General features: G+C 37.6%; 1 protein-coding gene across 6 annotated transcripts in view; it reads right to left on the reverse strand.

The window, feature by feature from the left end:
• The window catches only part of col12a1 (collagen type XII alpha 1 chain), a 68,200-nt gene extending 45,823 nt beyond the window's left edge, over positions 1 to 22,377 (reverse strand). For 2 of the 6 annotated variants that reach the window (XM_023352230.1, XM_023352228.1), the window contains exons 1-17: positions 22,188 to 22,376; positions 20,956 to 21,061; positions 16,452 to 16,568; positions 16,221 to 16,364; positions 15,356 to 15,409; positions 14,301 to 14,564; positions 14,021 to 14,185; positions 13,618 to 13,791; positions 13,229 to 13,519; positions 12,546 to 13,148; positions 11,149 to 11,427; positions 10,791 to 11,066; positions 10,439 to 10,711; positions 2,478 to 2,747; positions 1,039 to 1,305; positions 744 to 936; positions 523 to 647 (exon numbers count right to left, since the gene is read on the reverse strand). In XM_023352230.1, the coding sequence (XP_023207998.1) occupies positions 523 to 647; positions 744 to 936; positions 1,039 to 1,305; positions 2,478 to 2,747; positions 10,439 to 10,711; positions 10,791 to 11,066; positions 11,149 to 11,427; positions 12,546 to 13,148; positions 13,229 to 13,519; positions 13,618 to 13,791; positions 14,021 to 14,185; positions 14,301 to 14,564; positions 15,356 to 15,409; positions 16,221 to 16,364; positions 16,452 to 16,568; positions 20,956 to 21,025 (3,565 nt within the window). In that variant the 5' untranslated portion in view covers positions 21,026 to 21,061; positions 22,188 to 22,376. Of the gene's footprint in view, positions 1 to 522; positions 648 to 743; positions 937 to 1,038; positions 1,306 to 2,477; positions 2,748 to 10,438; positions 10,712 to 10,790; positions 11,067 to 11,148; positions 11,428 to 12,545; positions 13,149 to 13,228; positions 13,520 to 13,617; positions 13,792 to 14,020; positions 14,186 to 14,300; positions 14,565 to 15,355; positions 15,410 to 16,220; positions 16,365 to 16,451; positions 16,569 to 19,248; positions 19,271 to 20,955; positions 21,062 to 22,187 lie in introns of those variants that run through there. The other 4 variants (XM_023352232.1, XM_023352229.1, XM_023352231.1 and 1 more) reach the window with 4 other exon arrangements.
• Positions 22,378 to 27,057: the final 4,680 nt, after the last annotated feature.

Genomic DNA, 27,057 nt, shown 5'->3' on the forward strand with positions numbered 1-27,057 from the left:
CAGATTCTCAGTTGGATTTATGCCTGGACTTTCACTGGACCATTCTAACACATGGATGTGCTTTGATCTAAACCACCATAGCTTTGGTTGTGTGTTTACGCAGAGGCGGTCCTAGCCTGTTTGGCGCCCTAGGAGAACAACCCTCTGGCTAATGGAGATGTTCCTGTTGCCCATATCAGTTACCACTACTGTGTTTAGGGATCCTGTCTGGAAGGTGAACTTCCATGCCAGTCTAAAGCCCTTTACAGCCTCAAACAGGTTTTCTTTAAGGATTGGCCTGCATTTAGCTTCATGTATTTGTGAACTATTGTCAGCTTTCCTGTCCAAGATAAAGAAAAACATCCTTTACAATTATAGTGTGACAATGCATAAAAAGGTTAGAGGTGTACTTTAAAAACCATTGCAAGGCACAGTATAATTATATAAATGTACATATTTCTGTTGTTTGAACTCTTGTTTCAATTTTCAAATATTTTCAAATCATATCTTGGTGTTTTGTAGAATAATCTTAAGCAACTTTACTTGGTCCATCATATGGAGGAGGTTCAGGTGCATCAGAGTATGTTGTGTTCTCTTCTCCAGCCAGTGGCACACTCTCTCCTCCATCAAACATACCAAACACACTCACTGTGTATTTAGTACCAGCTCTGTGAACCAACAAATGTCATAATTATATGTAGTCTAAAATTTTTTAATGGTTTAAAAAAATGCAAAATTAGTATAGGGAAGATGTAAATACACACCTGAGTTCCTCAAGCACAACAGTATTGTCATAGGGACCAACCATAAGTTCCCTCAGGTCTATGTCATCCTCAGCAGGGTGAAATTTGACCTTATAGCCCTTAACATCACCAGGAGCATGATCCCAAGTCACTCTGAAGCTTGTCTTTGTTGGTTCAGATGTCTGAAGATTCCTGGGACCTTTATAAGGTGACACTGGCGAGAGGAGAATTGAAATGCAAAGAATAAATGTGTCAGTAAACTCTGCACTGTAAAGTACATGATCAGGATTTGGTTGATGATAAAACTCCAACATACATGTTGTTCCTTCTCCTTCCCTTGTTTTGCCTTCCCCGGAACGATAGACTGGCACCACAGTCAGGTCATAGGTTGTGAAAGGGGTAAGGCGTCTCAGAACGGTAGAGGTGGTGCCACCAGGTACTTTGGCAGCTAGCTGGCGCCCTCCTGGCTGTGGTTTGTAGGTAACACGGTAGTTGACCACATTTCCAGGCGCTGGCTGCCATGTCACCTTCATGGTCTTCTCTGTCTCATCCGAAACAACAATTGTTTTGCTGCTGGCTGAGACTGTGAGTGAGGAAGTAAAATGTTAATGATATGTCAAAAGGGATACACAGTGAATGAATAGCCTTAGAAAATAAGTCTTTTTGATGCATTTTTCGTATGGCCAAGCATGCTAAATCAATATTTAACCACCCGTGTTAACAATCCAACTTTGGAAAAGCAAGCAGCATGACTTTCCTGTTGTACAGCAACTAAAAAGCAACATACATAGATAGTTCCACATACATGCGAAAATAAATCGACTGAAACCCTTCAAACTTCCCGATGTTTACATTAAACCAAACCGAATTTATAAACTGGCATGTATTTCTACAGTAAACCTATAAAAGCAGTTTGTATTTTTCCAGTATCAAAAGAAAAAAGAAATGTGAGTAGTCAAGAGGTTTCGAAATGAGCTGAGGAAAATATTCAGAATGTTTTATTTCAGAGGGAGTACTTTTATTGATGGAAAAAAGCTGCAAATCCAAGACTGCCATGTGTTGCTCAGTCCAAAGAGACCTAAGATTTATGAAAAAGGCTCAAGAAAATAAATCAGCAGATGGAGGTGCAACTTCAAGAAAGTTCAGGTCAATGGACCTGCCTCATGGTTCCTTTTGGCATATGCCATCTTTAAAGGTGATCAAAATCAAAAGAACACTAATTTTTCTTTAGCACATTCCTTTTCACTAACTGGTGGAAAAATTCCTTCCCGTTGGAGCAAGTTTCCTCTCCATATGCTATTCTCATTCAAGCATCATTATGGTCTAACAAGAGTAAAAGGCAACAGTCCGTCAGTTCTGAATGTCTCATGAAAACCATGTGCAAGTGTCTTTGGCATTACATCAACTCTACATTTAAATTTAAATTGCACATAGCCTTTTCAAGCACCTCATTACATTATCATCTCTGCAGAATTATCATAAAGATTGATTAAAAGAAATTCAATGAAGCTTAACTTAACTATTTATGGATTTAAGATCACTTATGAAACTCAGAAACACTCTTTACCAATATTAAGGTATGACAGAAGAAAAAAGAGAAAAACTGTCTTAACAGATTGCACCTCAAAAAGAAATTTGTCTATCAAAGCCAAAACTGAAGAATTTTTAAACTTAAAAGTGACAGGAAATAAAAACAAAAGCTATGATCATTCATGACAGAGAAAAAGACATGATAAAAGAGACATAAAAACTTACTGTCAGTGGTTTCTTCTCCAACCAGTGGCTGGCCCTCTCCATGACCATAAACAGCAAACACTGACACCTGGTAACGTGTCTCTGGGGTAAGACCATCCAGGACGGTGGCGGTGGTGTCTCCTTGTGTTGTCTTTTCTCCAGTCTCGTCACTGAACAGGGACTTCCAAGTGACCCGGTACTGGCGAACATTACCTGGAGCGGCCTTCCAAGACACCGCAAAACTGGTGTCGGTGACGTCTTTGGTCACCAAGTCTCTGGGTGAGCTAAGCTCTATGGACAGATTAAGAACAACAACAGGTAAGTAATTGCATAATGATTTTAGGAACAATACAGTATCAGCTTCAAGTTTACTTGTTTTTGCCAAACAATTTCCTATGCTTTGTTGTTGTTTGATTGTAAAAACAAATGGTGTACAACAGCTAATGTTTCTACAAGGGTTCAAAATGCTAAGAGATCAGGGATTTTAAAGTGGGGTGCATTTAGACATTTATTAACAGTTAAGTTAGATTTATTGGTCCTGGAGTCTGATGCTAAGGGCTAGTCTTAAAGGGAACAAGTCTAAAGAATACTTAGACCTCTCTTAAAACAACTCCAATCTTAAAAACATCTTAAACCTTTACTTGATCCCTATTTAATGTGCAACTAATGTAAGCTGCTTTTTATACAGGAGTGGGGAATTATTAAAAGTATTCTTCATTATGTTTTGGCCTGGCTTGTCTTAAGAGAAAGATCAAAGACATGCCTCAACAAGATCCAAGACCAGAACACCTAAAAGATTTGTGTCAAACTAAAGTCCTCAAGGGCCAAAGTCCTGCAAGTTTTAGATTTGTCTCTACTTAAACACACCTGATGATGATGAGATAAACTGTCCTGGCCAGAAAATACAGTTGTTCTTGATCTTTCCACATCACATCAAAGAGGAAAAATATCTTATTCTTGTAAAGTATGTGAAGGCTTTTACTATACTGAAGTTATGTTTGCAGAACCTGAAGCCCGACTAGCTGACTGTAAATCCGCCATGCTCATTGCCAAACAAATACAAGACCTTGGAAAGAATAGCAACATATGAGCTTAGTTGCTCAAATCACAGAATGTACCAAAGTCCAAAAAGTTTATTTCTCTCATGATGAACTTAGGGCAGAGTGATGAGCTGCAGCTAATGAGTCTGACTGATGTAGCTCGATGTGCCAACTAATAGTAACATGGAAGCTGAAGAACAGCAGCAAAATTAAAATTCTGAATCTCTGTATCCCTTTAAGAAACTCCAATAAAATGATTGCTTTATCAAACTGCGACTGATGTCTAATATAGACATCTTGTTATTCGAGGAAGTGAACAAAACACAAAATGGACAGCAGAAGCAGACCTAGCAATAAACCACCACCACTAATCTGTCTCCACTTCAACCCCTCAGGATCTGTTTGAGCAACTTGATTTTCTGCATGCCTCCTGGAAAAAGTTCTGGAAAACTCATTACAAATCATATATCCCCCCAAAAACTCCTCCCGGCAGAACTTGAATTTTCCACTGAAACAGAGGAAACGAGAGCCACAAAGTGTGTTTTCTACAGTTGCAGATGTTGTGCGAGCCCTGCTGTTTTTGCTCACTTTTCCTGGGGGACCACTGTGAAAGGAGAAACACAAGGAAATGCAGAGGAGGGGATTTTATGATGGACAGCCACCACATGCTTGGCTGAGAGGGAAACCAACGTCGAGGTGGATTTGTCTGTCTGGCTGCCATACAGCGATGGATTCACCGCAGGAAGATGGGCTGCTGCACATAGACTCCCACACATCCTTAGGGATGCTGATCTGATCGTCATTCAAGCCTCTTAACCCCAACATGCCAGCAGCTAATGGCAATATAATCACAGACACAGCAGAGCCTTCAAGCAGGGTGGTCCAACTCAAACCTCATTCATCAAACAAAATGAAAATGGGATAGAGAAATGACACAATTTAAAGAATGAGCCACAAAACAAATTCAAAATACTGTAGAGGAAATGCATAACTTTTATAATTGTCACAAGGTAGCGACCTTTAAGTCCTTTTGGGTGTCTATTTACTTCTGCTAGAACTGACATAGTGCCCATCCACCTGCCTGTGAAGTAGAGCAATCTGCACCTTAAGAACAGTGGCCATTTTTCATGAGTGATGGCCAAGCCCAGAAGCAAATGAAGAGTTCCAGATTTTGGAGAACCATGAAAAAAGCATGTTCCTCTTAAAAATAACCACATGATCAAATAGAAGATTTATCTTAGCAAAGCAGAGTGAGCTGGATGAACTTGACTGACTTTTCCTGCAGCCTTGTGAGCCGTAGCACGAAACGATCACAAGATAATGACTTCTGCAGACAGTGGCTTGCTTTTCATCGATACTTAGAGGCAAACTCAAGAGCAGTGGCCACTCCAAGGAGCAAAGCACTCCTAAACAAAGCACATGGTACACAGACACCACCATGGTTTACAACCAGTAATTAAATAGTCATTCAGAATTTGTCAGTTTTTCAAGTGTGTTTAGTTACCAAAAATATGTTTACATGTAGCTTGGTTGTGTAAATGCATATTTACAGAAAGGATTGCAGCAGTTTCTACTCAGCACTCTTTCAAATTGAGGTCTGAAAGGGGTAACTCTAATGATGATCAGGTATAACATTATGAACACCTGTTGATGAATATTTTGGTAACCTATCTGCTGCTAAAACATTAAGCATGGTCTCAACCAGAGCCCTGAAGGTGTGCTATGCAGTCATGCACCAACATATCGCCAGCATGAACCTTACTTATTCAGTTGCTCCGTTGGATTGAGATTTTGGGAATTTAGAGGCCAAATTAAGTTTTCAAATTTGTTGAGCTCCTCAAACATTTTCCAAAACCAAATCTTTTGGTTCAGGAACAGTATTATCCACACTGTCAAGGAATGCTGTTTCCTTGAAACTGTACACATGTTCTACAGCAGTGCTTGATTATGTGGTACATGTCAATCTATCCATCCATCCATCCATCCATTTTCTAACACCCTTGTCCCTAGTGGGGTCAAGAGGAGAAAGCTGGTCCCTTTCTCCAGCTGATGTTCTGGGCGAGAGGAGGGGTAAACCCTGGACAGGTCTGACCAGCATGTCAATCTAATGTCCACATTGTTTCATAGCATTTAACTGCTTTTGTCAGACTGCATTCTTCCATAAGTAGATCCCGGTGCCAGGTGGGTTCCCGAGCTTGATATGCTTACTCTCCAAGTACAAAATATGATCATATCAGGCCACCTGATAGTCCATTCCTCTATAGTAGAGTTCTGATGCTGACAAGCCCATTGTTGACACTTTCAGTGGCAGACAGGAGTCAGCGTGACCATGTTGCCAGTTCACTACTGTTCCTTCCTTGGATCAATTTTGATCCTAACCCATCAAGCTATCACATTTTAAATAAATGTTTATTGAAAACCCAAGAAGACAGAACAAACTATCTTTTCCTGCAGATATTGTGATTTCATAACTTTTGCTTTACAAGACACAACCTTCCTAACAAGAGAAGAAAAGGTCAAAATTCAGCATACAGTAGCAAAGTTTTAGTGAGGGAACAAACTGTTTTTTGTTTTGTTTTTTTCAGCAGAACATTGGTATTATGTGCCTATTTCATAAATAAATAGAAAATAGCTGCTGAGTTCAATGATTCCACTGAACTCTTACTCAGTCTGTATTACTATTTTCCACAAACCCCTTCAAAATGACTCCAGGAAAAATGAAGTTTTGCCATCTCAGCGCTGTCACCTTACTTTATTTCACTTGGTTCACTTCAACATACACACAAACCACAAAGATGAGGTCTTTACTGTTTGTAAGCCAAGTCTGTCTGCCCCAAGCCATAAATCACAGGATCTTCACAGTGGTGGGGAAAACTATTCTGACAATACCTCTGACAAAGTCTGAAAATGTCTAAAAGGTAGCCCAGGGCATTACCCTGTGCTCTTCTACAAATTAGAACTGGTAAATATAATTCTTGGCCACTCTGGACAGTTGAACTTGCCAGTACTTAGTTGGATCCCATTCTCCTTTTGCTCTACAGTCTTTTGGCATAGACAGATCATATTGACAATACGGCTGCAGATGGATCAACCGTGCATCAGGGATGCAAAGCTTCGATTCAACTACATCCTAAAGATCCTCTGTTGGCTTTAAATCTGGTGACACTGAAAGCCATTGAAGTCCAGTAAACTTATTATGTTCAAGAGACCAGTTTGAGAGGATTAGAACTTTGTGACATGCTGTATTATCCTACCCATCAGAAGATGTACACACAGCAGTCATAAATGGACAGACATGGTCAGGTAGGTCCTGGACTTGAAACAATGCTCAAGGATTCCAAAGCATGCCAATAAAATATCCCCCACAACATTACACCTGGAGCAGCCAGAACATTTGTTATAAGACAGGATAGATCCATTCTTTCATGTTGTTTACTCTGAAACGTAGCCCTACCATTTGAATTTTGCAGCTGAAGTTTGGACTCAGTGGAACACGCACCATCTTTCCAGGCTATTATTGTCCAATTTTGCCCTGGTTTCCAGTTTTTACCTAAGAAGAGAGACTTCCAGTGTGGTCTTCTGCTACTGTAGCCCTTGTGCTTCAAGGTTCAATGTGCTATGCAAACAAAGAGGATATTCTCATTCCTTCTTTGTTACTTTACCTACCATATCAAACAGTTTTTCTATTCTGCTCTTCAAAACAGAATTTTCATGCACACAAATACCGTTCTCTTTTTCAGAAAATGCTCTGTAAGCATGATTGTTGCATCAAATTCCACTTGGCAAGTCAATCTTTCTTATAACAACATCAATACATTTTAAATGTCTCAATCCACTTTTTTCCCCTTTCTGATGCTCACTTTAAACTTCAGCAAGTCGTCTTCACCACATCTAGATGCATAAACAGTAAATAAATTGAAATGAAGGGCAAGCAGTTACTCTCATGCAACTGGTTGAGTTGGTATTTGTATCGACAAGTAACTGGGTGTGATCATGTGTTGGTATGACAACTTTTCAGGTATCATGTGAAAAGTAGGCTCAGTTTTGTTGGCTTGAATGTGGAACCATTTGATGTTATAATATGTTTTGAACCCACCCAATGGCCTAAGGCATTGTATTTCACATTATGAGGTAACATTCTTTCCTCTCATCCTCATGCTGTGTCTCTGCCTGTGTCTAGCTCCACCCTCGAGGAAGATGAACAGACAGTCCGCTCTGAGACGAGACAGACAGATCACCCACCATTCAAGGCAATGTTAGGTAACATCTTCCACATGTGGAATAAAACTCCCTGAGCTTAAGTAAATAATTTCACCATGTTTGTATATAATATCCACAATTGGGATGTTCATCCAAGTCCTCCTTCTGACACCTTCTGTGGGTTCCAGCTGAGTCCTCTCAGGATGTTTCTGTCCAGCTCAAGGCTCCTGTCTTGGCAATTGCTTCTTGTTTGTCACAAGAGAGGTCTTTGTGCAGGCCTTTGAGTTCTTGCCTACACAGATTTCACAAAGTGGATCATTCAAAAAGAATGACAGTTTTATAGCTTTAGGTGGGTAAGCAACGCGCTTTGTCAATGAAGGGTTTTGTGAGTGGGTGTGTAGTTGACAACACCACAGATTGGGTCTTAATCTGTTAACAAAGCACTTTGTTTGCTTAGAACAAACAAGAGAAAATAAATTGCCCCTCCTTCAGACCAATTACATTTACATATAATTCTTTCTATGTTTTATAATTGTGTAAAACAGCTTTCCATAAGAAAAACTCTTGGTTGTGATTTAAGACAACCGCTAGACTGATTTCACTTTGGCACTTAAAATGACAAATTAAACTCAGTCAAAAATGTTCCTGTTATTTCAGTAGGTTTCTGATTTTTAAGCACTCTAAGATGGAGCACCCTAATTTAAACCAGGCCATCCTGAAAACTTTTTGTGCCCAATCCTGTGCAGATGGGCCAAGAACACTAATCCTCTTAATCTTACCATAATCATCTCATCCATCTTCAAGCCAAGCAAATATGTTTATTGTTCAGCCAAATTCAGTAATTGATAGAAAGTCTTCTAGTTCAGAATAGCACACTCAAGGTAGTACTCTACTTTAAGTTACAAAGGAAATATTTTACACTCTCCAGAAAGGAAAGTGCAACAATGGTATTCTTTGTTGAACAAAGTATCTTTGTTGTTGACCTTTCAGACCTTGCCTCCATGTAGCTCTCCCTCTCTGACCTTCTTCTCAAGGGTGATTACAACCAATTTCCTGCACTGTGTGAGATGACCAGAGCACCAAGCCACCTTTTGTTGCATGATCAACAACATAGCTCACAGATGGCCTACAGCTGCTGAATTCTCAGTTCTGTCAGATGGGTTTAGCTGAAAGTAGACATTTGGACACAATTATTTATTTTCAGAATAAAATTATATTTTGTATTAGCAACAAAATATCCTAAATAGATCAGATAGGCTATAATAATTCAATAAATAACACATCCCATATAAACCAACGTACAAAAGTACTGCCAAACAAGTATATGGCTTAAATTAGATGCAAGTTGTTCCATATGTTTTCAGCATTTACGAGCATTCCAAATTTATTTAATTCCCACTTCCTTAATAGGAAGCAAAGCTACCACAATCCACCATCTGTGCAAAAAGAATGACTTTGAGAGCAGCATTCTATCCTTATTTCTGAAAATTATACAGTGGTCCAACTCATTGTGCCTTGTCAATGTACTCATATCAATTTTACTTTATGTTCCATTACAAACTATATATATATATATATATATATATATATATATATATATATATATATATATATATATATATATATAATTTTTTTTTTATATATATATATATATATATTTTTTTTTTTTTATTATTTTTTTTTTATAAAAAAAAGTTGTGGAAAAAATGTGGTGGAAAAAAACTGATCAGGTTTTACAAATAAAAATTGGAGAAGTGTGGCATGCAGTACATAAAACCTTTTTAATCTGATACCCTACAGTAAAATCTAATACAAGATACACAACACCTCATTACTAAGTACAGTTCCTCTGTGTGTAATTGAACTCAGATTTGTGAAAAGCTTTGGTTAAAAAAACAGCATAATAAAGACCCAGAATCACAGCAGACAAATCAGGGATACATTTGTGAAACAGCTTAGAAAGGTTAGGCTACAAAAACAATACTCCAACTCAGAACAACTCATGGGTATAATTGCAAGCTTATATGACTAACTCCCTGAAATGACAGCTCATGTAAGTGGAGCATTAATCATAAAACCAGCAACGAGGCCTATGCAGCATCAAAAATTCACAGCTCATATGGGATTATCCATAGGACAATTATTAAATATTCGCTCTACAACTCTGGCACCTAAAAGATTGGCAAGATTTTGAGTTGTAGAAAGAGAGCCAAGATAATTCCCTTATGCAGTTTGCCATAAATGATTGAAAGGAGACAGCAAACATGCAAAATAAGGTCAGAGGTGAAAAATAAACTATTTTAATATAGCAAATAGTTTTTCTAAAAACCAATAAATTACTGAGCTCAGTACATATGTACCGCTCCATTGTTATATTTTTACACAATGGTACACTTTTCAGATTTTCCAATAAATTTTGAAAGGATCTCTTACTTTACTTCTATATCACTTTTTTATGCTTCTTTGTGTTATTACAAGAAAATAACACAATTATTTGATTCTGAATTTTTATGACAGACTTGCAACATAAACAAGTGAAATAAATTTAGTTTTCAGTCATGCAGAGGCATGACAAACTGAAAATTCTTACATTTTTCCAAAAATGATCATGTCAGTCTCCAAGATTTTATGAGAAAAAGAACATAATATATTCATCAACACAAAATACGTATTGAACTAAGAATTGACCTAACTAACATCTCGGAGTTTTAAACTTTCACCTTAAGTGGAATTACTTCCTACCTTCTAAAGTAGTTCCTGTACCCAGAAGAGGATCCCCCAAGCCGGTGGAATAGCGTGCAGTTACAAATAGCTCATATTCAGTGGCTGGTTGGAGGTTCTTCAACATTGTCTGGGTGGTATCTCCGTTGACAGATATCTCCTTCCTCTCACCTCCTTCTGCAGGTTTATAGGCAATGCGGTACTGAAGAACATTTCCTGGAGCAGCCTGCCATGTTAGTTTCATTGTTGATACTGTTTCTTCAAAGACACGAAGGTCTCGTGGAGATCCCCGAACTGAAAACAGGCATGAATGAATAAGAAAGCTACTCAGCAGAGAAAAAGTATACTGATCAATTGAGGTTTCCTGTCTTACCTTCCTTGGTGGTACCATCAATCAACATTTCATCTCCCATGCCACTTGCATACTCAGGGGACACAGAGACGCGGTAGGTGGTGATTGGGAAAAGCTCTTGGAGAACTATAGTAGTTTCTGCTCCAATGGTCTGGGCCTCTAGTATTTCTCCTGTGCCACTTAGAGGAACATATGACAGACGGTACCTAATCACAGCTCCAGGAGCAGCCTGCCATGAAACCCTGAAACTGTTTGTTGTTTCCTCTGACACTCGGAGGTTCCGAACTTGGCCTTGCTCTGAAAGGAAAAGTTTGATTAGAAATGAAAAAATCTTCCTTTTATTCAGAAATCTTGCAAAAAATCAGAATAAATCTTTTACCTTCAAGAGTTGTTTCTTCACCGGTCAAAGGAAAACTGTCTCCTTTGTCAAACTGAGAAAAGATGTTGACTTCGTAGGTGGTGACTGGAAAAAGATGGGGAAGAATGGATGTGGTGGTATCACCTGGCACTATCAGGGAAACATAGTCTCCAGTGATATCTTCAGCCTTGCGGAAACGCACAAGGTAAGACAAAACGGCAGTAGCAGGAGCTGTCCAAGTAGCACGGAAGCTTCTGGAGGTAATCTCAGAGAAACGGAGATCTTGTGGAGGAAGGAGGCCTGCACGCAAAGGAATATCTTTTTAGAACTTTTGCTTTTTAAATTGAGTACAGAAGCTAAAAATCTGGTACATTTTGAAGTGGATGTACGATTGCTGTATTCAGCTCTTAAACTGTAAAATTAATTGTGTTACTACTTAACATTGAGTGGTATATTTACAGTGAACAGTCATAGACTAATAACAGAGAGCTGTTTGCTGTCATAAAGAAACTTCTCTATGTCCTCTTAAACTTTCAGTGACATTTGATTCAGCAGGAACAGCCTGGTTCCTTTAATGCAATTATTTCAGTACCTATTGTATTTAATTGCACACATAATACTTTCCAACCTCTCTTAGTGAACATGTTTCTGCAATGTTAAAATGCATGAAACTGGGCACTGCTTCAAGCAAATTTGACTGGTTTTCTGCCATACAACTGAAAAATCTTAATATTAAGATCAAGACAGATATTCTAAGATCTAAATTTTTAAAATTTTATATTTGTTCTCAAGTAAAAGGCATCCATAAAGCAGTGCCTTTGTGGATGCCTTTTTCACTGGAATGATATTTCCAGTGAAGAATCATATTTCCAATTATTTTCACTGGAATGAATTCCAGTGAAAATTGCAGCAATAAGCTAATGTTTAACTTTATTTTATTATATTGCTTACAGTTACTGGCATTTTATCTTCTATTTTTTATGTCTGCCTGCACTGCTTTTTTAAGATTAGTCTTAATAACAAATGTAAAATTACCATTTTGCAGTTGTAAGATAGCAAAATGGTTGTTTTATAATTGCTTAAATTGTTTTAAGAATTTGTATTTTTGAAGTCTGTGCTGCTGGCCAAGAGGTCAGTGTGTTACCTCTTGGCCTGGTCAACCTTGTGAAAAAATACTTTAATCCCAATGTTTTGTTTTTTTCTGTCTGGTTAAAAAAATTTATAATGAAACAAATAATAACAATAAACTTGGATTACACAGGCTAATACAACTCTACATTATTATGTCTTGTTTATCAATATACTGACAAATTTGGTCATTTACCTTTATATTTACTCTAAACAATCTAGAAAAGAAGCTAAAAAAAGTAAAATAATCCGCTAAAGCTGTAAATACTCTTTAAATACTTTGCACTTACTTTTCTTTTTGATCTTCAAAAGTTCCTGTTCAATCCTCAGACAGATGGACTGAGTCAGCTCCTTGGAAATTCTCTGGAAGGCATCAAAGTCCTCAACTTCATAGACATGAGTGTCAGCTGGCGGATTGGCAATGGCCTCCAGCTCAGATCTCACTGCATCCTTCACACCAACAGCAAAGATCTCCACATCAATACTCCTCAGTTTGGCAGCAGCATCCTTAAAAGAGTCTGATGACTTTCCATCGGTGATGAGGACCATGACACGAGGGACATTATCCCTCGCTCCTCGACCTGGGACGAAGATCCTCTCTCTGACATATGTCATTGCTTTGCCAGTATTTGTGGAACCACCACGGTACGGGAAGCTACGCACAGCTTTTACAACAGCATTAATGTCATGATGGGTGTTTAGGGCAAACTCAGTGTGTGGATCTCGACTGTACTGGACCAAGCTAATCTGGATTTTATTGGGTCCGATGTCAAAGGAAGTGACCAGTACCTCTAGGAAGGCACGGACTTTAGCAAAGTTCTGTAATCCAATACTGTATGAGCCATCAACCAGTAGCACCACATCGGCCTGCACATCCACTCCCAGGGAGCACTCTAGGAAATAACAGGAAATTATAAATTAAGTGACTACATTTCATTGAGTGTCCTTTCAGCAAGAGTAAATCTACACTTACCAGTGGACACCTTGACAGGCTGAGTCTTTGCTAGGTCCAGAATGGGTTCACTCGGAGTCAGACCTTTCAAGGCAAACAAGCTGATCTCGTACTCGGTCTCAGGAGAGAGGTCTCGTGCATTTATAGATGTCTGTGTGGGTCCAATGTACAGTTCTTGTCTCTTCATTCCAGGTACCATGGGAATAAGTGTCAGCTTGTAGCCTGTGATTTCACCCAGGGAGGGATCCCATGTCACCCTCATTGACTTGGATGCAATTTCTGTTACTTGCAAGTTAGAGGCAGGCTCCACCACTGGTAATAGATGCAAAATAAAGTATTTTATTTGAGAGAAATTTTAAAGTCAAGCACAGACTCTCAAACACATATAAAATTATTATGATTTTACTTACTTTCTTCCCCACTGGCCAAAATGCTAAGCTGCTCATCTACACCAGAGCAAACTTCAGTGATGATCTTTTTCTGGACATCTTGGATCAGGTCAAAGTTGGGCACATTGTAAACATGCTTGCCATGAGGTGGAGAGGCAATTTCTCTGAGCTCATCTTCATCTGCTCCTTTGATACCTGAATGGAAAGATGCACGACAGCACCAATAACTCAAGCGTTCAGTCCTGTCTGCTTTGCAGATGTGAGAGATGCTTAGCTGCTTTAGAGTACCTCAAAAGTTATGAAAGACAACAGTATTTCACTTTTCCTAAGGGCAAATGTGAATCTCATGATAAAAACCAATGGAAAATTAAAACACTTTCCAAGAACAGCACGATTTAACAAAACCCTGAATAATAAAACATACCTAGTACAAATATTTCCACTCCAATGTTCCTAAGTTTTTCAGCATGCTCCTCCACTGGGTCCTGGGATTTTCCATCAGTGATGATCATGGCTACCTTTGGAAAACCTTTTCTTGACCCAGCTGCCTCAGTGAAGATGTTTTTCATCAGGTAATCTATGGCATCACCTAAGTGAAGAATTATACATCTTGTATTTTTACATTGGCAGATTGAACTTAACACATCGACACAATCATCACATTTAAAACATTTTTGTTACTCAAATTCTCTCTAGCCCCTTACCAGTCATAGTGTTCCCTCCTTTGTAAGGCAGTGAGCTTATGGCTTGCAGAAGGTCTCCTCTTCTGGAGTAACGAGTGAGGGGGAACTCTGTGCGAGTGTCTGTGCTGTATTGAACCACAGCAACACGAGTTTTGTCCTCGCCGATGTCAAAGGCCCCTGCCAGGGCACCAATGAAACTACGGATATGCCTAAAGTTTTCTCTGCCCACACTCCACGAGCCATCCACCAGAAAAACTAAATCTGCGATGGCACTAACAGAACATTCTAAGAAAACACAGTAGAGAAACAAACAATATGACAGGCAATTAGTGGAGAGCAAAAACGTTTAGATTTTGCATTAAACATTTTGATTGGTCGGGATTATCTAGGTTTGAAACAATTATAATAAAACAATTTTTGTTTCTCCAAGTAAATCAATTTATATTCTAAATAAGTGCCAGTAAGGATATGACAGCAAGCTGGATTTCAAACAACACTTTTTATGCCTCACTTCTTTTGAATGTCAAAATAAAATAAAATCCCTGACAGGTAGTTGGATGGCTAAGAGTTGCATTCAGACATCAAAAGGAAAAATAAACTGATGCCAAACAGTGGGCTGGTATAGTTATTCCAGCAGATGGCTTTACAGACTAAACATTTAGCTGAGGCTCCACTGACTAGGGTCTTTTTCAGCTTTAAAACCCACAACGATTTCAATCATAAATGAAATTTTCTGGAACATTTAACCTGACTCCATTGTCAGAGCGTATGTGGTCTCTTTGAATATACGTTCACATACCCATTTCTCATAAGCCACATTCAGTCAATTAAATGTTTGGTTAATTTTTTATGAATATTTTGATTAAGAGTTTTAAAGATGGTTCTGATCCATAATAAGTTTTCTTATATTAAATTTGCTCTCTTGTTCGGATTAAATTAACCAATTCCCATCCTGTTAGCCTCAAACATTTACCTATTTAGCAAACACACTTCTATAATTAAATTTAAAAAAGGAAGATGCATTCAAGGGCTGGTTTTTTTTAGATTTTGGTTGCTGCACAAGTAAACATACTCACTGATTGCATCTGAATGTGGCTTCCTTGCTTTTCCACTTGTGTTACTTGACTGAACTGAAACAAAAGGAAAACTTGGTGAGTACAATAGTAAAACTCCAGATTCACAGAGTACGTTTTCACAGAGAACAGGCAAGAAAATCAACACATCATAAAACTGAGTCCCCAGGATAAAAACCACAATCATAAACTATGAAAACTCAACAACTCCAGACAGTAAACGTATTGTTTTTTGTGACTTTCCGATGTCCCTGTGGCTTAATGGAAAATGAGTCTTTTCACTTTTTCCATGCACAAGTTACCTGCAGAACAAACTGCTCGTCATTCCATTTTCATCTTAGTAAAAATCCCAATATATTTCTAAAATTTCTGAATAAAAAACTTGGATTTTCCATGCTGTCTCACAATACAGAGTAAACTAAAATGCCATAAAGGTCCTCAGACCTGGGTGAGTACAGGTGCAACTCAAAAATGTAGAATATAATTGACAAGTAAGCTATTTTACAGTTGTAATCCAATTCAAAACTTATATAAATTTCATATGCACATAATAATATATTTAAATCATTCATTGATGTACATTTTTACTAATACTGCTGGAAATTTTGAACTGTGAGATCTATAGTCCTCCCTATGACTGTGTATGCCATAAGGTGTAATCATCAAAATTAAAGGAAATGCAAGGTAGAAATACATGATTCTGTGTGTAGTGAATTTATTTAATGCATTACTAAAGATTTATTTTTGCAATGAGATTCTTATTTTGTAAGATGAACCTACAATCCTCCCGAGGTTACTTTTAAAAATTGTCCTTCTATTTTTTTCTATTCAACCCATTATCTTCTTCCCAAGCTGAACTCATACATACTTGTCAGTTGTCCATAGATGGGGATGCTTTCCTCTGAACCGTAATAGGAATTTATTGACACCGTGTAGTCTAAATCGGGTGTCAGATTGTTGAGTAATGTTGTAGATATTTCTGCACCGAGGTTCAAATATCTTGCTGGTTCATCTGGGGATAACATGATTCTCTAGTTACAATGTTGTTTGGGTTTATTTTATGTTTCAATTCACTTGACTTAAATTGCTTCATGCTTACCTGCATCTGATACCACTTGTATTCTGAAGCCCTCTATCGTTGCCGAGGGGCTTACCCATGACATTTCCACTGTGTTCTCATTTAGTATTTTAAATTTCAAATCTGAGGGCGGTTCCACTGCAAACAAAAGATCAAACACTGTTAAATCACATTACAAAATAAAAAGCATGTATGAATGTGGATATATTTTTTGATCAAATTAAAACAAAGGGCCATTTGATCCAAGCATATACATAAACCCCAACTACAAACACTTCACAACTGAAGCGCTCTTGTTCGTTGTTGGGGGCAGGCACAAAGAACTGACATCCATTTGTGAGAGTGACAGATGGAGAACATGTGACAACAATTCAAATTAAAAAAACGGAGTGAGAAGCCATTTTAGAACAAAATGGCACCTGTTTGAGTTGCTCAAGCAACTCAAGCAATGGCAAACACATTTCATGTGCACAAAAAGTGCAAACACTGTGTGAACCATACAACACATGCTAAGTGCAATCATCACATTGCATGCCCCGACCGCATACTACACTGCTTTTATGATGAAGTTGGACTCAGTATTACAAAAAGAAAACAACAGTTACCGATTATACAATGGAATCAAGATTGCCATACGGTTACTGATGGTCAGAACAGAAAACCATATGTTATATATACATTGTATATAAACATATTTCAGAGACAAGAAATGGTTTGTAGTTTATTTGGTTAAGACTCTTTGCACAAGTGAGTGGCACACATCCATTGCAAACCTGTAAAAAAGAATACACAAATCGTCGCTCGAGACTCTTGTGTACTTTTTTCTCTGGCTTAATGCACCAAAAAGGCAAGTGAAACTTTGTTCAACCAAAAATGTTTAAAAACAAAGAAAGAGTGTGCATAAATACAACAAACAGAACAACAAAAAGGCTAAAGACAAGACAGTGCGTCTTTACATTCAGTTGATTCAGTCACAGTATCATGCATCATGTACATGAGAAAGTTGTTTAAATGAACAACTTTGACTGACTGGTAGGTATCCATGTACAAGTTGGAGTCACACAGACAGAGATGACAAACATATTTTAAAATGATATTCTTTCATAAAATGGAAAGGATAGTTTTAGTATGAGTAATTTACATGCATGCATATTTGTAGTAATACCTGTGACAAAATGAGTTAGGATACTCAATAATATTTAAACTTTTTTTTTTCTTTTACAAATTACATGCAATTTTAAAAACTGTCAACAGGACTTTTATGAGAGTCCAATTGTTAGCCCAGTGTTCTGACATATAACCTCTTTCTTCTATAGTTAGCTTGGTGTCCTATAAGAAGTGCATATCTTTGTGATTTGTTTTAATTAGTTGATTTAGCATGCAGCTAACCAATAAGCAGCTATTTGAAACAATGAAGACATAGAACCAACACTAGCTCCTTGTGCTAGAAGTAACAACAGCAAGTTTTAAGCATGTCTCATGTCTCCTTCTTTGTTTTTTACATGTGTCTATAACTATATTATTCACTGCATTTTGGTTGCTGTATTGTAGGGATGACAACATTTCTAGAAATTATATCATATTTATTTGGAACTTTTTTGTAATTCAGTCTATTGTACATTGTGCATATGACTGCCAAACTGTACATTAAAAAATACTTGTGTAAGTGGGTCCCTAAAACTGACTCTATGCCTGGGGCTTACATCAATGCTAGGGCTTGCCCTGATTACAAAATACATTAAATGTCCAAACTGATTTAAATAAAACAAAAACAAAGAAAAGTACAAGAATGGATCAGCTTTGTTAAATTTGGGCCTATTCAATATGTCTGGGCTAAAATGATACTATGACATGTTTTTGGACATTCTGTCTAGTTTTTCTGTGTATTTGACAGAATTTGAAGAGATGATGCTGTATTAGATACTTTTTAGAAAGGACAAATACAAAGGTCATTACAGGAAATTATATTTTGTCTATCAAACTTTCATTCTTTTGAACAAGCATTAAACTTGTGGGAGTGGGGGACCAAAGCTGACTGGGCTACTGTGCTACATGTTGCCCTAAAGATAGCTTTCATTTCATGTAAAAAGAAAATATAGATTTATAAAATTAGGCACAGTTGGTAGCACTGTTGCCTTGCAGCAAGAAGGTCCTGGGTTCGATTCCCTGCCCAGGGTCTTTCTGCATGGAGTTTGCATGTTCTCCCTGTGCATGTGTGGGTTCTCTCCGGGTACTCCGGCTTCCTATTAGGTTAATTGGTCTCTCTAAACTCTCCCTAGGTGTGAGTGTGTGTGTGCATGATTGTTTGTCCTGTCTGTCTCTGTGTTGCCCTGCGACAGACTGGCGACCTGTCCAGGGTGTACCCTGCCTCTCGCCCGGAACGTTAGCTGGAGATAGGCACCAGCACCCACTAGGGAGAAGGGGGTTAGAAAATAGATGGATGGATGGATGGATGGATGGATGGATGGATGGATGGATGGATGGATGGATGGATGGATGGATGGATGGATGGATGGATGGATGGATGGATGGATGGATGGATGGATGGATATTAGAAACACACAATTTTTAAAAACAGGACTTATTAAGTTAAATTTAAATGTAAATTTGGCTTAGTTCACCTAGTGTAGTACAATGATGCAGATGAAATTAGTTTAAGAACATGCAGTAGACATGACCAAACACATGAGAGGCAAGAATATCATTTTAAAATTCACTATGAGGAAAGGGCCATAGCTTGGAACAAACTGAGTGCACAGGCAGACGACAAACAGGAGCCCGCCAAATACTCAAAAACTTGGATTGGAGATTCACCAACCTGGCATTTCAACTCAAGGAGCCCGGCAGATCGCGGTCCCCTTTATTTCTTCATCGAATGGAGGTATAGAATTAAATTTTGGATGTGTAGGAGTGTAGAACAGACTTGTGTTGCTAATTGATTTGTGAAGAATTTTAGAAAAAATACTTGTGAGTGGGTCTTCAGTTGGTTGCTTCCACATGTGTTCATGGTGAGATGGTTTGAGAGTGTTGTTTGAATTGGTCACAGCATTTTTTTTTTATGCATTCTGGTTGGAAAATATACTCAAGGAACAAAGATGGTTTTGTAAAGAATAACAAACTCTGGTCAGTTATTTAGATCCTGTGGTTTTGCTTTTGTTAGATGGATGATGGCCCCGTCAGTTCTCAATAAAAAGATACCTCTAGTTCCCAGGGGCCAGAGTCTGGCTACTGTTGTGCTACCTCAGTCTCCATCCAGTCAGCCAGTCAGCGGTCCTGACCAGAACAACCGCCAGGAGGGGAGACCAAGAGAAAAGAGCTCTCCCCAAAGAGGCAGGACAGATGCCAAAGTAATTCCGCAACATGTGCTGACATTAAACACTGGCGCATATTAACTTTCCATATGTCTCGCAACTCAGCGTTTCTGCAAATGCCCGCAAAAAAAAAGCCTTAGAAAGCCTCTTTGTCTTTGTGCTGTCTGAGGATTAATTTGCAGCTCTCGTATTTCATCTTTCCATTCCGTTTAGTGCAGATATGTGAGGCCAGACTCCTCTCACCAGGGAGGAGAGCTCTCAGTAGGAAAATATCAGAAAGTTTCCACACAATGTATCCGTCTTTGCTATTAGCTCTGAATGGGGTGGTTGCATAAGAGATTAATAAATCATTCTCCGTGGAATTATTGGTGCTACTTCACACTGTCAATCATCCATGATATGTTAATTTATGGGACTTAATGGGGAATTTAACTTCTGGTACACTCGTGTCAGAGCTGTAAATTAGAGCTAGGAATGAAATAATTTCCTCTGCTACATTTTACAAGGACAAACAGTAATCTGTCCATATCGTAAACTTTTAGATGCACTGGAAATGACTGGATTCAACCTATTGTTTTACAAGTTACTGTGGAAGGCTACAAAAACCACAGCAGGGAAACTTTTATATATGCACAACATCCTGCAACATTTTTCAAAACTACTTAAGAACTTCATTGCAAGGATTATGGCAATTTTCCTACTTTTCTTTGGGGAAAAAAAGTGTTTCAACACAAAACTGAAACAGCAGACAGCAAACATAATCACTGAAATGATTTTTACTCTTCTAAGTGTTCTGCTAAATTACATAAGAAACAAGCTTCGGTTTGCTAATCTTAGTGAGAAAATTGCTGCTGAATAGTTTGTTTATCCAATCTAAATTGCTATTTGAATACAAGGCAAATGAATCCTGATTTTGTCTAAAGGCAATAATTCTTGTTACCATCAGTCAGACTAAATCCATTTTAAATGAGAGGGGAAAGAATAACAGTCAACATGGAATCATTCACATAGGTAAAGAACATTCAGCAATAACTTTATTTAATTTATCATGGACATACAGTTTATTTATCTCTTACATCATTTCTGCAAAATAAAAAAAAAATCATACTCCTTAAATTTCAGAAACCAGAGGAGATAAATAGGAAAGAAGAAAAGGAGCGATAAAGAGCAGGACAGTTTATGTGAGAAGAGCAAAGCCAGATGGCTTCATTTACCTTGAGCATCTATAGAGGACAGCAGAGCTGCGAGGAAGGCAGCCGCAGCCAGCGACAGCCTTATCTTCATGTTTGACCCTGAAGGATCAGCAGCACATCAATCAATCTGCCAGGACAGAAAGGATGTTTGAGCTACTGGCCTACACAGCTACCACGGTTAGTGTAAGATATGAAGGTCAGTATAAAATAGCGTTTTTAGTTGGCAGAATTAACAACTGATCTGAAGTGTTTCATTATGTATCCTAAAAGAAAAACCATTAGATTTATCCATGCTTCATTACACAATAAGTGCCACACCTTGCTGCTTTCAGTCCACACCCATACTCTGAGGTGTATAATTAACACTGTAGAGGGATTTACGAAAAAAAAAAAAGAAAACTGTTAACACAAGCTCATCTGGTTTCAAGTTTCTGATGGCACACACTGCAGAACTGATAGCTTTTTACCTGCCTTTGATCTCTTTGATGGTTCACAATGCAGATCACTACATGCACTAGAGCCTAATCTGTGGTTTTCACTTACTAATGCCCTGCAGGGCATGTCTAAGTGCCCATTTAGGGTAGCCAAAAACTCACTTTGAACACAAAAAACTCAATTTCTTTACACAGAGTGTAAGAGCAAATCAGTGAGCTTAAACTGTCCACATCATCTTAGTGTTTGCTGTAAATTTGCAATTTTCTTTCAAACAAAAAAAAAAAGGAAAATTTGTATTTCAGGTTGTTTCAAAAGCAACAATTTGTATGATTAGGTACGGCACTCCGCCTGGTGCACAAGCAGAAGAATTGCATCTAGAAGGGCACTGATGGATTTGTTGGCTTATGAAAATCATTTGAGCTGAATTATGAAATCAGAAGAAATCATTTGATCTACAGAGGACACTCCTCTGTAGATGTGCCCTGCAACTTCTAACACTGGAATTTTTTTCTCAATTTAATAAGGATATCAGTCAAAAATAACTTAACTTAAAACCTTTTTTTTTTTTTTTTTTGCTCAATGTGTACTTAATATATGCAAAAATGAGAGTAAAGAATTACAATATATATATATATATATATATATATATATATATATATATATATATATATATATATATATATATATATATATATATATATATATATATATATATATATATATATATATATATATACATAAGAATCTTTTTTTTGTAAGATAAAAAAAACACCAATCTCAAATCTCCTGTTAGTTTAAATAAAGTTGTGTTTACTTACCAGTAAAAGCTCCCGTTAAAAACTAAAGGGAGCAGATAATGAGATGAGCCTGCTTGAAGTCCCCCACTCTCTAAACCAATAGAGAAATGGACCCCTCTGTCCTCTGTGGGGACTACCGGAGCCTCCACCAGCCAGATGTCTTAGGAGGAAAAGCCTTTTTCCAAGTGGGAAGAATCTTTCTACCATCGGCTACTTAACAAGGGGGGCAGTTCCAGCTCTCGTTTTTCCAACATATGGGCTTCTTGCGAAAGTTCAGCCTCCCTGCTGATGTATGTCCCCCGCAAAGAGCGAGCCCATGTTTGGAAATTGCTATTTTTTTTTTTTTACCCCGCTCTTGCATTCCTTTGGTCTGTTGATATAATGAGTCTCCAGATCTAATATGACCTCACAGCAGTTGGCCAGACATCTCGGACAAGAGGAAATGTTTTATTTGCGACAGAAAGCATCTAAGATGAAAATATGAATTTCAGGCTTTCTGAACAAACATTTCTTTTGGGGGAAAGCTATTCATCAGAATGGATTAATAAACATAAAAGTAAACTATAAGAGAGTTAGGTTTTCAACTTTATACAGAACGTGAATCAAAACGAGAAAATTGGACTATGTTGGAAACGATAGTCTTTTAACGGAGGCGATCTATTCAGAAAACAGGTTTCTACTGCCCTCTAGTGTGTAAAATGGGTCATTGCAGCAAATAAAATTCCAAACGAGAGAATGGAGTTTAATCTAGAGCCAACTAAAGTTTAACATCTACTAAAGTTTAAAATTGATTGCTAATAGTATGTACCTTAGCCTAATTTTAATAACAAATTAAAAACAATAGTCATGAGTGGCTATTCAAATTTTGGCTTCAACTTACAGTCATGATGAGTCATAATTAAAGAGTTTTTTTTTCATTGACTACAAACAATGAACAAAATAAACTTACGCAGACGTTTATAATTTTATTGGATTTGGTAAAATAAAAATAATAATAATAATAATAATAATAATAATAATAATAATAATAATAATAATAATAATAATAATAATAATAATAATAATAATAATTGGTAAAATTGCAGAACCTTAATGTTTGCCTGCTTTGTCCTTTCTAAAATTAGTTTTGATGAGAATCATAGTCTTGTTGGAAAACCCAACCAACTCTAAGTAAATCTGGAGGAATCATGCTTTTTCAGTATCATACCCTCTTTCTGCAATTCACCAGGACCACAAGCTGGTAGTAGATCCACAGCATCATGCTTCCACCAACATGCCTGATATTTGGTACAGTGATTTTAGGTCTCCATGCTACACATTTTCTACTAAAAATTCTTCTCGTCATTAATTACTTGATGACCGCATACAATAAAGTGACCACTTTTGCCACATGTTTGCTCAGGAGAAGAAGTCACTGTAAAATCAATAACTCACTGAAACTGGCTGTGCATCCCAAGAAAACTTTTTACCAATTGGTATAAACATATATAATAATAAAATGGGACTATCTCCCATTAGATTTAAATCTGTCTGATTGGCTTAAATACTTTTGAATATGAATTGAATCTGTTTGTACAAGAGTTTCAACTTCAAAGTAAACGTTATTTGATCATTTATGTGTATAAGTGGAAGATTTTCTTTCATCACATCTTCACTGTAAACTACAATAATTTTTTAAGTAGTAGCAGAATATTTATGTCTGCATACAGTTTATGATATGCAAAAAACTTTAAATGATAATTTTATTGAAATAGGAACAACAGAGATTTGATTAATTATATACATTAGCAATATATTACTACTTCATCAGTCAGGAGGGCTATCCAATTTCATTTGGACTCTTTAATCATATGAAAATCTTACACACAACCTATCCAACCCCCAAAGCAAGAGATCAAAAGAAGTGTCAGAGATGTGACTATAATACAACAGTAATTATATGGACCTTGATGACACATTATGAAATTATAGTTATTCCACTTTCAAATACATTGTTTTCATTATAACTCCGGGGTCAAATCATCGGTACATTGTATATTATATCCAACAGACTCAGACATCTGAAGGCTTACTCATCAAATCTAAAACCAGTGCTGACATTCCAAACACAGTGAGAGGCATTGTTGCTCTGTAGAAAGGAGCGTCCGTCGACCCCACCCTTCAGATGAATGAACATACAGTTATCCTGCTGATCAAAGACAGAAAAACAAAAGCAACTTATTGTACAAAAAGAAAACCACATGAGCATCAGTTTTATGCGATCAATCATTTTGTTTCCCAACAAGAGATTTACAGTTTGTTTGTAAAGAGCAAATCTCTGGTTAACCATAATTAAACTATGGAAAACAGCACTCTCTAACATTATGTGATTTAAAGCATTACCGTGTCACTGGTCAACTAAAGCTTCATAATATTCTTGTACTATGCAGCATCAGACTCTATCACACAAAGCGTTTATGCGTAATTAGAACAACTATAGCTCCATCTGCTGGCCAAAGTCAGCTGGAAATTGGACAGTGACGGTCTTCATTGCCATTAGGCTATGCAAAGTGACATAGAAATAAAGGCATTCAGTAATAATAATAATAATAATAATAATAATAATAATAATAATAATAATAATAATATATTAAAAGTCTGAAACACTTATAAATTATTATTGGTCATTCCAGTTTTTTTAAAAGATGATAAGTAACTTTAAAGTGAAACTCACCCTCAAATCAACTTTTTTTGCTGATTAACTCAATAGTGCCTGAATAGGTTGCTTGGGGTTCTATGTTTATGTTTCTGTGCGAATTTTGACATTTTTGTGCAAATTCGTTTAGTTTGGCATTATTTTGCCTAAAACCGTGGGTTTGGGTGCGACTTCCGCCGTAAACCGGAACCGGAATTTGTTTACGTAATAGCTAGCAAGGCGCTAACACCGGCAGTGGTTTTAGTCTATACAAAATGTGGTAACACCAACTACCACAGCTTAAAAATATAGTTTAAGTTTTTTGATTTGAAGAAATGGCCGCAAATAATCTGCACCATTTACACTTAGCAACTTCATTGACTCAGTTCCTTGGGAGGCCGATGCGGCTTTTCTCCTGTTGTCTTTTTGTCCACAAAATGAAACAAACGCACATAAAGCAGTTTGGGAGGGCTTGTCAAGTTTAGACTTTTTAATCAAATAATTTTTTCTCATCTGTTGACAGGCAATGAAAACCGTACCGCTTATCACAGGAACACTGCCTCTTTGTTTTGGGAGCAAGTTCAAAAGACCCTCAGTTTAGTCTGTTTATTAGAGAACAGCCACGAAGAGCGAAACAGTTGCAGCGGTTGGTCTTGGCATAAGCTGCTTGGTACAACTTTGTCACAGGCGCCCACTCCGTAATCCGTAAACTGCAGCGTGTAAGCAAATAAAAGAGATAAAGGAAAACACAGAATCCACAAACGTTCGTACAATATGAGTATTATGTTTATGCAATCATGTTTGTACTATATATTTCCGTAGTATATAAATCGATTTTCAGATTTTTTGCACCACAGAGTTAATATATAAACACGTTTTCACTGAGACTCTTTAAATGTGTATATATTAGAAATTTTAAATTGACATTTGTGACTGTATCCGAAATAGACCAAGGGCATATTTGCTTATTGCAAGGGGACGCAACAATTAAGAGAAAATGCAATACTTTTGAGAGGAAACGCAAAAAAAAAAAAACGATGTTTTCTTTCTTTTTTTTCTTTTTTAAAATAAATTCATTCACATTTAATGGCACAGAAGCTGCGGTAGGCCTATATGTTACCGAATCCGTGACGGATGCATGCATTTTTGTTGTTGTTTGTTTGCTTGTTTTGTTTTCGGGGGGCTGAGGGGACTGGTTCAAAATAAAATAATTAATTTTCCGTCTGACACAAAAGCCGTGGCATATGTCAAAGAAGCAAGAAGTTGCCGTTATTAAGCTGTAGCTGGTCGTGGCACCCCGTACCAGTTTGCGGCAGGCCACTGGCTGGTCTGGCACCCTGTGCTGCTGGGCCGTGGCAACCGTCCCAGGTGCCAGTAGCCAAGTGCTAGTAGCAGATCGCTGCAGCCTGTGTCAGATCGCTGCAGCTTGTGGCACCTAAGGCAGCAGTCACCGGAAGTGGCGTGGCAGCCCGTGGCAGATGCCAGTATTAGCGACTGTCAAACAAGGTCGCTGAGCAACTGAGTAGGGGAATCATTGTTGACGCGCCAGGTGATCAAAACTTAAATCCAAGCTGCAGTTAAGATGATTTTATTTTCCTCAATATCATCAAAAATCCAAGGCAGAACATCAGTGGATAACAGACATTAGTGTCCAAAAGCAGCATTAAAAACGGATCCGCAGGTTTAAACAGTAATCAAAGACGAAAAAAAAAAAAAAACATACAATCTTAAAGCGGTCAGCAAAAAGTACTTCCCCCATCACCCACTCACTAAGTCACCAGGTGAGCCCAGCGGTGCGAGCTTCTTGGCGCTCATGTTGCGTTTGAAGGCGGCTCGGAAAAACAGGTTCCGAGCCTGTTAATTCGTTGATAACGCATTGAACAATTAAAACTGCTGAAAAAAGTGACAAAGGACAGATATGTGAAGTACGGAAGGCCCTACTGTATTAAATTGATATAGGAATAACAGAGAGTTGGCCTTTCTAAGGTATAAACAACAAATATGCTGCCCCAAACTTTTTTGGGGCAGCAATTGAAAAAGTATTGTATTGTATTGTTTTTGTTCATTTTGATGATCGTAGCATACAGCTAATACACATTACAAATGCAGTTTCTGAGAAAATTTGGTACTGGTAAAAAAAAAATGTCCATTTGAAATGTTATGGTGGACAAAAATTGGGGAATCATCCAAACTGCATAATTAAGCTGCATAATGTCA

Source organism: Xiphophorus maculatus, chromosome 19 (genome assembly GCF_002775205.1).
Source record: "Xiphophorus maculatus strain JP 163 A chromosome 19, X_maculatus-5.0-male, whole genome shotgun sequence".
Lineage (NCBI taxonomy): Eukaryota > Metazoa > Chordata > Actinopteri > Cyprinodontiformes > Poeciliidae > Xiphophorus > Xiphophorus maculatus.